Source organism: Typha latifolia, chromosome 2, assembly GCF_019914945.1.
Source record: "Typha latifolia isolate L0001 chromosome 2, TyphaL0001v2, whole genome shotgun sequence".
Classification (NCBI taxonomy): Eukaryota; Viridiplantae; Streptophyta; class Magnoliopsida; order Poales; family Typhaceae; genus Typha; species Typha latifolia.
In genome coordinates, this window is record NC_133087.1 from 10707819 (window position 1) to 10719905 (window position 12087).

General features: G+C 35.8%; 1 protein-coding gene across 3 annotated transcripts in view; it reads right to left on the reverse strand.

The window, feature by feature from the left end:
• Nucleotides 1-259: 259 nt before the first annotated feature.
• LOC140781721 (plastidic glucose transporter 4) overlaps nt 260-12087 on the reverse strand; it is a 34677-nt gene continuing 22849 nt past the window's right edge. For all 3 annotated transcript variants that reach the window (XM_073127859.1, XM_073127860.1, XM_073127861.1), the window contains exons 10-14: nt 6519-6665; nt 6334-6407; nt 2014-2102; nt 1801-1915; nt 260-825 (exon numbers count right to left, since the gene is read on the reverse strand). In XM_073127859.1, the coding sequence (XP_072983960.1) occupies nt 643-825; nt 1801-1915; nt 2014-2102; nt 6334-6407; nt 6519-6665 (608 nt within the window). In that variant the 3' untranslated portion in view covers nt 260-642. The remainder of the gene's footprint in view (nt 826-1800; nt 1916-2013; nt 2103-6333; nt 6408-6518; nt 6666-12087) is intronic.

The following is a 12087-nucleotide window of genomic DNA, read 5'->3' on the forward strand; positions in this document are numbered from 1 at the left end:
ATACTGATTTATAACCAAAAAATATAATAACTTCAATCGTTATAAGTTAGCTCTCTTATGCATGTTTACAAAATGAGCATAGAGCAGGTAGTATAGAAGTTAACTGAACTCCCTGGATAGGTGAGGAGCTAATGCTTCAAGTATAACTTGTTGCTCCAAGGAGATCCTTGAACTCATCAATCCTAGGTCAGGACGTATCTAACCTCCAAAATCATTTCAGACCATCAAAAATGGTTGCACCCGACAAGCGTGAGGTCAGTTATACATGAAGCACTAGTTTCATTTGTTTTCTTCAGTTCGAGTAGAGCAAATACTTTCTCAAGCAAAAATGATGTTTGCACAACTGCTGACATCTAATTGTAAAAAGTTCAGAGGCGAAGTACCTTTATAACTTACAAAATGTTGCTGGCACTGGCAACATGTCTTCAACCCTCATCCAGAAATCCTATGTAAGAATTGCTATAGTCTCTGAGGTATTAGCCACTTCACCAAAATTCAAGTCTCCATCAGATTGGGTTTTTATTCGACTCAGATTAACACCATAGAAACATCAGAATTCCACTTATTCACGGTTTTCCGATCAAAGTTCTGCTGTTGATTGCACTCCTCCACAAGCAGAACTTGCATGCGCTGAGAAGCCGATCAAATAGCAGGGTTAAGTGCTCGCTCAATTTCTTCTAGGGATCGGCCCTTCGTCTCCACCACGTTGCCAGCTATATACAGAACAGCAAGAAGGCAGACAGTTGCAAATCCTAGATAGACCGTGCTGATTCCATACTTATTCACAACGCTCAAAAAGTAGAGGCCAATGACAAAATTGGATACCTGTATAAAAGACCAAGGTTAAGCTCAAGCCTTCATTCTCCATTAGTAATTGAAAGACAAAAGAATTTTTTTTCTTGCGTGTATACCCTTAAAAACTCTCATGTCTGCTTGTATATCTCTCTAAAATTAATATTTACATATATACTCCTCAAAACATGTTATTTACATAGATATCATCCCGATTACTTTTCCAATTAACTTTCAATAATTTAATAGAAAAAAGATAAAAATACCCTTAACTACAATAAAAATATTTTTTATTTTTTATAATTAAATTATTTAAATTTAATGGTTAGTTAACTCCAAGGAGTATCTAAAAATAAGGATTTTAAAAGGTATAGAAGCAAAAAACTGTGTTTTGAGGGTACACATGTAAATATTAACTTTAGATGGGCATACAAGCAAATAATGAAATTTCAAAGGGTATATATGAAAAAAAAAACAAAAACAAAATGTTCTATAATATCCAAAACTCAACATTTATACTCCACCGCCTCCAGAAAATCAATCAGTTTGGGCCAGAAAACATTAAGAGATCATCAAGTTAGCACTAAGACATTTTGAAAGCTGGGGAACATGAAATATAGGAAAACTGAGAAAAAGTCTCAAATTTGCGCATCAATTTGATAACACCATTCTTTTGGTTTGTCAATATTCTACATAGTGAAATAGAATCACAAAATTTCTCAAGATAAACAATGCTATGCCTCACTAGTGTGAGGAATAAACCTTCTCCCCAGCCTACTCAAGTATTAAGGTGCTTTTACGAGATGCAGATTTTTTTCCTCTGAGTACCAAGGTGATGTATTTCCGTCAAATATTCACAAAAGATTGTAAGAAAAAGATGCCAATTGTAATAATATATTAAAAACCAAGTATTTCAGAAAACTTAACGGAAAATGGTGGAAAAGGATAGTTTAAATAATAATTGCTTATCTTCAGATAAGCTTGACAACTTCAAAACTATGAACTTACCCAGTGCATGCCTAGAGACAAAGCGACAGCCTTTGCTCTGATTCTGGAGGCAAATATTTCAGGAAGCAGAAGAGCTGGTACAGGGCCAGCTCCCAGTGAAAAAGACAGAACATACCTGTAAAAGGTTATAAAATAGCAAGTGAGTTCAAAGACCTTGAGAAACAAACCACAAGAGAGAGAGACTAATAAGCTGTACTAAGAACCACTACTTACAGTACAGTGCCAACTACTGCAAGAGTTCCTGAATAAGGGGCCAGAGCCTTCCAAGTGAAGGACAAGGAAAGGAGCAACATGGAAGAAGCCTTCAAGAATTATGTTAGGAAATTATAGGATGAAATATAGCAAAGATTTATTAAGAAAGAAAAATAGAAATAAAGATGGAAACTGGAAAGCATATAATTTAACACAAGCAAAACTACAGGTGGCTCTATATGGCTTCTAGCAAGTTACCATGGTGTATACCTCACTACTTTTCTTATATATGGCAAAGAAAATGTTGTGACATAACAATTCATGGAATCAAATGTAAACAGTAAAAGTAGTCTGTGAGAACCAGAAAAAAAAATAAAAAATAAAACAAAAGAAGAAAAAAAAAGAAAGGGCTCACACGCAATGCGTGTGATCCCTTCTCCTTCTCTCACCCATGTTGCGACGAGGAAGAGGAGGCTGCGAAATCATCGGCTGAATCCTAATTGAAATCGGGATTTACCCTATAAATCAAACCTTAACCTAAATTGGGGGAGGACTCACGCCGAACCCCCCCCCCCCCCTCCCTCCCTTTTCTCCCATCTTCATCTTCTATTTCTCGTCGGAGCCGTGTCCTCAGATCAGCACGTCAAATCAATCAGACATCGCAACTCGACTCGTCGGTGTGTGCTCTCCCACCTCTCAAAATTAATTAAAAATTAAATAGGCTAGAAGAGATTTACCTAATTATTTGGGCATTTGTGGGTCGAGGAAGCTCGCCAACCAGTGGCTTTGGGCTGCTACCGCTCCTACTCCGGAAGCTTCATATCGTCAGCCTTATGCCATGGGTACTTCCTTTGGAGCCCTCATGGCTCGAATCGCCGTCAGCCATGAAGTTGACTTCCGATCGTCGACGATCTATCCGACCTCTCTTTTCGAGCATGAGGTTGTGGTGGTGAGGAACCGCCGGGTACCATCGATGGACCTCCGACAACAGTGATCACCGGTCTCTCTCCCCCTCTTTTTCCTCTGGTTGTCGATCCCTTCAAGGAAGCAGGATGGGCTAGGGCTCGACCAGAGCCAAACCATTTTTGTTAAGGTTCGGATTTGGATTTCAGATCCAAAAGACCCAACCTGACCTATTTAAATTAGTGGGATTGGGCCTTAAGCCCAATCCATTTAAATGGATTTTTGGGTGGGCTATAGGCCAACTGTAGCCCAGCCCACGAATAATAGTGAGTTTGAGCCCTAAGCCCAAACTATTTACTGGGTTTTGGTGGGCTGCCACAGCCCAGCCCAACCATTTGGGCCTAAACAAGCTCATTTAAATAATTTAATTAGTTTTAAATTTTAGAAATCATGATATTAGTTAAATTGAAATATATTATTTATTTATTATTAAATGTGGTGATTTTTTTTAACCCATGTACTAGAGATTTCAGTCGCTTCACCTAGACACGAGTGGGTTCACTTACATATTTGTCTTGCATTTTGTGCTTTTTATCAGATCACGTATAATTCAGTGTGCAAATACATTATTATATTTTTTTATGCATTATTATGTTATGTGTGCAAAATATAAGGCCCACTATATTGTTATACTTAGTACATATAATCATTTATATGATCGAAAATATTAGTGAAAAAACATAATTAATACATGTTAGGACTTTGAGAACAAACACAAACTAGATATTTTTCGTGTATCTCCCTATGATGACTCAAGACTACCTTGAAATCCAAAGGACAAACTTATTCCTAATCAGCATATAATCCATTTAGGTGACCCTGATACGATTAGAAACTAGCACAGAGAACAGATTTATACAACAGATTTATACCTGATCAACATATTATCCATTTAGGTGATTCTGGCGCGCTTAGAGAACAGTCTCAGGCTAGATTAGCAATCTCCCTGAGGTGACTCTAATCCTTCTCTATAGTTAGTAAAAAAGATAGGATGAGTTTATCACATAGTGACACCTTCTGGTGACCCTAACTGAATTAACTATAAGAAAAAGACTCAAGTGCATCTAGAGGTGACTTGCAGTTGATATGGATCCTCAAGCACGGTCTCAAGTTGAGACATGACATTATTATTGTTATCATAAGCAAGCTTAGTAAGATTCTCGTTTATATTATTCGACTTGTATTTATTTAAAGTTATGAATTCGGAATTATTTGGCTTTTGAGTAGATTCCACTCTCTAAGCTATAGTTGTTGACTCATGGGTTTTCTCTTCTAATATTTCAAGTGCTAATCCATGTAACGACTGAGCGAGATGCACCGAGACCCCACCTCCACTAAGGATTTTACTATTTTGTCTGTTAGTTGTACTAGACATTTTATTCTAAACCATCTGTTATTTTAGTTTGATTGGTGACACATTATCAATGACATTAGTGTTTCTTTATTATTGGATTATATTTATTGGAGTTAGCTGTTCATAATTGAATTCTTGTTATTTTGGGACTCAAAGAAAAAAAATTTAGTTAAGGCTTCATGTATCTCAAGTGTATTGAGGTACATAGCCGGTCATGATTCCAATTTTAGGTCGTGACATAGTTTATATAATATATATAGTGATAATTACATTTAGACCCCCCAGACTATCACACTTTTCTACATAACGTCCCTGAACTATTGAAAATATCTCAAATGCCCTTTCCATTAGGTTTCCATTATATTTTTCAGTCAAAATGTCACATGCAAGTAGCATAAGCAGTAGTAATATGACATGTTTACTCTTATATAACTTTATTCAATGTTGATCCTAAATGCGACTTTATTTTCCCCATTCTTCGTTTATTTTTCTTCTTCTATAGCTCTCCCAAGCTGATACATATCTATTGAAACATGTATCAAAAGGAAAGAGATAAACCCATTACAGCTCTAACACGTTTCCTCCATAGATTTTATTAGCACCTAATCTACAACGTATTTGCTCCTGGCTTGTTAGCTTGGATTCTATGTGTTTGATATTTCATTGATTAATAATTATTGTGTTTTAAGTTGTAGAGGAGACGAGTTTCATGATGCGAAAGTGAATTTAGGTTGGATAAGGGTACCTTGGTAGTGTTCTTATTTTAGTTACCTTAAACTAGGAGTTTATTAAGTTTAGTTAATGGCTTTAACGACAAGATGTATTCTGTAAATATTTGGTAAAACAGTGTGATTTACAAATGTTGAAAATGCAGGATGTAAACTGCAAATACGTGAAAAGATAGGATGCTAAATGCAAATTATCCTGCAATTATTTCTTTTTAGTCGTGTCATCGTGTGCACCTGTATCAAAAGACTCAAGTGTCACAAAAGCACATATCCTTCCAGCAGGATACAAGAAAGTAGCACTGTTAGGCCATACAACATATGCATGTCAGCATGGCACTATGCATGAACAGCATTACCATGCCTATAGGCCACTAGCAAACCCCATCCTGATGGCATTTAAGAGCTTGCTTTTATCCCTTTTTATTTAGGCTATTATCTAGTTGTAGATATCTTGTTTGATTGATAACTGCACACTTCCAAACTCTTATCAGGTTTTAATGATTTTCATTAGTTCTATATTGTAAACGATACATTGCATTGCACTGCTAAGGATCTCCTTTTCTATTGAACAACCTAATAATAGGGTTTTGTTGTCCTAATGTCCATGTCCATACTTTCAGTCCCAATTGCATTGGATCATTGTGCTTAGATCTTAAAAGTATGATATGGATTGTTGATTTGTTACCTTAACAACTAAAACTTTTGAGTCAATTTTCTAGAGGTTTAGAATTCAAATCTTGTTTAGCCATATTTAATCCCTATTTTTTATTATCTATCCTTGTGCAGTGTGAGGGCCTCACATCTTAATGTCTTTCACTTGTCCACGTGCGGTGTATAAGGGCCACATATTTGGGGGCATCCTAAAGGTACAATATGTATTAACAGGTTGAGTTTTTAGATCAATTGGTTATCCAACATTAGAGATGCCTAGGTCCTAAGGAAATAACAAGCACAATCTCACCTACTTGACCATTGCTAAGATTATTGGATAGATGTATCAAAATATTCAATGTCACAATGACTAAGGAAATTAAGGAAAATAGATCAATCTACCAACTGGCCATCAGGTTTTCTGGTGTTCTCTTTATTATCTAATTTTTCTGGCTGCATATTTGGCAGAAAGTTTCTTATCAGGTTGACAGCTCGATATAAAAAGTTGTCAATTCTTTTGTAGCCATCTCATATTTTAGTAGTTCTGTGGCCGAGCCATAATTCTGGGGAAAAGTTACTTTTTCAGAGCATCCACACAGAACAATCATGATGGCTAACACATTATAGATAAAGAAAAAGTCCTACCATTCCAGTAAAACTTGTGATGAGAAGGCTTTTCCTTCCTCTCTTGTCCATCAGAGATGATGCAATTGCGGTGCCTGTAACAGTACAAGATTCAGTGCAAAATAAAGAATGCGTGGAGAACTAAATTGTTGAAAAGTAAAAACTCGAACTACTAGAAGTAGAATAAGATACAAAAGTATACTCACCAAGAACATTTGCTGCCCCAACAAGAGCACTTGCTGCAACATCAGAGGCTATTCCTGCACTGCGAAATACAGATGTAGAATAGTATACAACAGCATTTATACCAGCCAGTTGTTGAAACAAGAACAGTGCTGCTCCTACGCTCACAACTGCAGTTGTCATATATGTCAGGACAAACAAAGGTTTATACTGATTATTGCCATGTTCATTAACTACAACCTTTATTGTACAGAAATTCCATCCTATGAAAAGAAGTACAGTTATGGGAAAAACAATGAAACAATAAGAATTTAGATAACACCGTGTATAAAATATCTGGAAATCATGTTTTGACTTTTTATGAAGTTAGGAAGGTGTCAATTATAAATTAGCAAACTCTAGAACAGAATGTAATATCAACAGAGAAGGACAAGATTTAGTTGGATCTTGAATGACACAGAATACTAGTTATAATTAATTATAGGATGAAGACTGTGGATAAATGGCTACAATAAATTTAAATTTTAAAATTTGGTAATCCTCAAAATTTAAAATTGCATTTGAACCTTTACTTTGTGTGAATAACCTCTTAAAGCTATAACTACACATATGACCTTGTGATTGGCAGCCTACAAAGAAGGGGATATATGCAATTTTAAGTATGACTTGTAAATTGAAGAATAACCACTTTTAACGAGTAAATAGCTTACTTCGGATGACCTTTAGTTATGATAAGTTAATAACAATATGTATTATATGAGTTGAAAATCTTGATTTTCGCATATCACTAAGCTCAAAAAAGCTACTAATGTAAAAGAAATAATACTTTCACTCACAACCCTCATGTAGAAAATGATGAAACTTAAAAAGCTCTACTATTCCTTAGATTGGTTGCATATTGATGCAAAACGTGATGGAGAGAGATGGGAGAGGAAAATAAGAAAGAAAGGAATAGGGTTTCATACCTCCACTCTAAGAAACAGTTTCATACCAAAATTCTCTAGAGAGCAAAATCACACATAAACCTTCATTAACCTCCAAAGAAAATATAACGGGTCTATATATAGACCTACAATGGAATTAAGCAAAAAACACCCTACATAGGAAATAAACAAAAAGCACCCTAAATAAATCAAAATCATAACCAAATTCCTATAGGAGGGATCATCAACCTGTCGGCGCCTCCGTGCTAGTAGACACGCCATCGAGTCCTATCAGTGATGTCTGCATCATTCTCCCCGAATGGAAGAGAATTCGACTCCGTCGAGTGTGCTGCTCTGCTGCTCTCATACTGCTCTAAGGTATCAGGGTGATGCACCCCTAAATCGTGGCAATCAAGCCATGTGTCATCAGATGTAGGTCATCATTTCCAATGTACTAGATACCGTTGGTTCCACCTTCTCTAGTTGAAATAATCTCATCATCTAAAATTTTATCAATTTCGTCTGCTGTGTTAGGTAAAATTATTGGGAAGTTGAGGTAAAGAGGATCTCTTATAAACAGGCTCATTGATAGGCTCAGTATCTATTGGGTTATCTGGGGTAAAATATGGACTTTTATAAACTACTAGATCCTCAATATTAAAAGTAGAATTGATGCGAAATTATTGGGGAGATCTAGAACATAAGCATTATTATTAATTTTCTTGAGAATTTTAAAGGGTCCAGCACTTCGTGCATGCAACTTTTTGACAGTTCCAGGTGGGAACCGTTCCGAACGTATCCGGACCATCACAAAGTCTCCAACATTAAATTTTTTGAATCTCCTTAGATCAGCTCGAATTTTATAATTAGTATTATTTTGAGCAATTTTGTTACTGATTTCTTTATGCAAGTCATAAATATGTGATGCGAATGCAGATGCAAACTCAGACAACCTATGATAATGGGACATAGGAATGAGATCTATAGGTTGTCTAGGTTTGTAACATATACTACCTCAGTTGGATTTAGACCTATTGATCTATTAATAGAATTATTATATGCAAATTCAGCAGTTGGCAGTTTTTTATCCCAGTCTCTTACATTCTCGCTGACAAGAGTTCTCAGTAGGTTACCTAAACTCCTATTGACTACTTCAGTTTGCCCGTCAATTTGTGGGTGGAAAGCAGTTGAATATTGAAGCTTGGTTCCCATCTTATGCCATAGGGTTTTCTAAAAATAGCTAGTGAATTTCACATCCCTTTCTGATACAATAGTTTTTGGTAGCCCATGCAGCTTAACGATTTCATCAAAATAGATTTTAATAACTCGAGAGGCGTCAAAAGTTTGAGAACATGGTATAAAGTGGGCCATCTTTGAAAATCGATCCACCACCACAAGAATGGAATCGTGCTTTCGGATGGTCTTTGAAAGTCCAAGTACGAAGTCCATACTAACATCTTGCCAAGAACAATTAGGAACATGTAGAGGCATGTACAATCCCGTATTTTGCTTTCGCTGCTTAGCGAGTTGACATACATGACATCGACTAACAAGTCTCGTAACATTTCTCTTTAAGCTTGGCCAGAAAAATCAATGTTCCATAGCTTCAATAGTTTTCGCATGCCCAAAATGTCCAGCTAAACCCCCAGCATCCAATTCTCAAATTAAAAATTCCCTTCACGAGGTGCTGGGAATGCATAACTTTCGAGACTTAAATAGATAGCCATCCTGCAAGATAAAACCATCTATTTTTTGAGTCGCTCCATCGCTTAATAAATTATAAACTTCATGAAAATTCGGACATGATTCATAATCAGTTTTGATTTTATCAAACCCTATTACTTATGCATTCATCCTTAAAAGAAGAATCATGTGACGACTCAGTGCATTAGCCGCTTTGTTGTCTGCTCCAGACTTGTGTCGCAAGGTGTACGTATAGTCCTGGAGAAATTCAACTCACCTGTAGTGTTTAGCGTTAAGCTTCTTTTCGGAGTTAAGGTAACAAAGAGCTTCATGGTTAGAGAATATTATGAATTCTTGAGGGAGCAAATAATGTCTCTAGTGGCGAAGAGATTAAACACAGCATAAAATTTCTTATCATAAGTGGTATACCATTGTCTAGTTTCATTCGGCTTTTCACTAAAGTAGGCAATCGGATGACCTTCTTGGCTCAGGATTCCTCCTATACCAACTCCAGAAGTATCACAAGTAACCTCAAAAACTTTAGTAAAATCGAGGAGTCGCATGATAGGAGCTTCCACCATTTTCTTCTTAGGTTTCATTATTTCGAAGGAGTGTCTACTGACCAAAAAATGATGCAAAACGTAGTGGAGAGAGATGGGAGAGGAAAATAAGAAAGAAAGGAATGGGGTTTCACACCTCTACCCTAAGAAAAGGTTTCACACCAAAATTCTCTAGAGAGCAAAATCACATAAATTTTTATTAACCTCTAAAGAAAATATAACGAGTCTATATATAGACCTACAATGGAATTAAGCAAAAAATAACCTAGATAGGAAATAAACAAAAGACACTCTAAATAAATCAAAATCATAACCAATCCTTATAGGAGGGGTCATCAACTGTCGGCGCCTCCTGCACTGGTACACATGCCATCGAGTCCTATCAGTGATGTCCGCATCACATATGCTCTAGGTTGCAGCAAGCTAGCAGCTGAAGGGATTCTTCTAATTTTGAGAAGTTAATGGTGACTATAAGCTCTTTTATAAAACAAAAAAGACAGAAGCCTGTCTTTTCATCATAGAGAGTTGATTATGTAATAATCAAAGATATTAAGTTATTGACAGTTCAATCTCTAAACTCAATGATAACAAGATTTTATGCACTCACATAATAATTCTAATGTCACATACTCCAAATCCCTTTCAGCTACTAATATTTTTCTCTTTTTAATGATCTCCTACTATAATAAAGATTGGTTGCATATGCTCTAGGTTGCAGCAGGCTAGCAGCTGAAGGAATTCTTCTAATTTCCAGAAGTTAATGGTGACTATAATCTCTTTTATAAAAATAAAATAAAAAAGACAGAAGCTTTTCTCCTCATCATACAGAGTTGATTATGTAATAATCAAATATATCTAGTTATTGAGAGTCAATCACTAAACTCAATGGTAGCAAGATTTTATGCACTCACATAATAATTCTAATGTCACATACTCCAAATCCATTTCAGCTACTAATATTTTTTCTCTTTTAAATGATCCCCTACCATAATATAGATTGGTTGCATATGCTCTAGGTTGCAGCAGGCTAGCAGCTGAAGGGATTCTTCTAATTTTGAGAAGTTAATGGTGACTATAAGCTCCTTTATAAAACAAAAAAGACAGAAGCCTTTCTCCTCATCATACAGAGTTGATTATGTAATAATCAAAGATATTGAGTTATTGACAGTCCAATCTCTAAACTCAATGATAGCAAGATTTTATGCACTCACATAATAATTCTAAAGTCACATACTCCAAATCCCTTTCAGCTACTAATAGTTTTCTCTTTCTAATGATCCCCTACTATAATATATAAAACCATCTTCAGTTAAAGATCCCAATATGTACCGGATGCAGTACAATGATTTCAAATCTTGCTTTTGGTTTTGACTTTTGACCCTAGAGAAAAAGGAAAATTTGTATTGAAACAATTTGGTTTCAAATAATAGTGATCCAAAATCAAGGTCAAAAGACTCAAAACCAGCAATCTTGCCGGTTTCAGCCTTAACTAATGAATTTTGGTAGTTTTAATAAGTTTTGCCCGATGTTGTTCCATCTCAAACAAAACTTCAACCCATGTGCAATACATAGCTTAACATGTACATAGCATAAATATTTGCCTGATAAAAAATTATGAAGCAAAACCATAAGGCTGATTATTGCAAACAACAGTCATGATTCTTGAAAAGAGAGTTAAAAGTTGTAATACCAAGAGTAAAACATGTACATAGCATAAATATTTGCCTGATACAAAATTATGAAGCAAAACCATAAGGCTGAAATCCCAACCAGACTTGGGTTTGACTTGATCCAACCCTTTTGGATTTCAGGTTTGGGTTCGGGTCTGGACGGCCCAACTCAATTAATTGAAGGCTAGTTGGGTTGCAACTAGCAGCCTAACTCATTTTCTTGTTCAGTTTGAGCTTACGCCCAGCCAATTATTGAGTACGTGTGGGCTGCTACTAGCCCATAGCCCAACCCAACCTTCTAAGCTTGACACTTTAATTATTTAATTAGTTTTAAATTCAGCAACTTTGGTTATTATTAAATTAAAATAAGAGTTTATTTATGGATGAAGGTGAAGAATTGCACTCGCATCTAGATTGTTGACAACAGGTGAGGGAATTTACTTACATGTTTACCCTCTCATATTTTGTATTATAACTTTATTATATTGTCTTCGTACTTTGTGTATAATTATTGTTTTTATGATGTATTATACTTCATGCCATACATTAATTTATTAAATATTATTCTCCATGCAAGTAGCCAATATATTGGTCATGAGTAACTTCCTTGACATGAGTTGTAGTAGGTGAGACTTGAAAACAGACTCAGGTTAAATATTCTTCGTGCATCTTCTTGGGGTGACTCAAGTCTACCTTGAAGTCCAAGGAACAAACCTATACTTGATAAGTATATAATCCATTTAGATGGCTCTGACA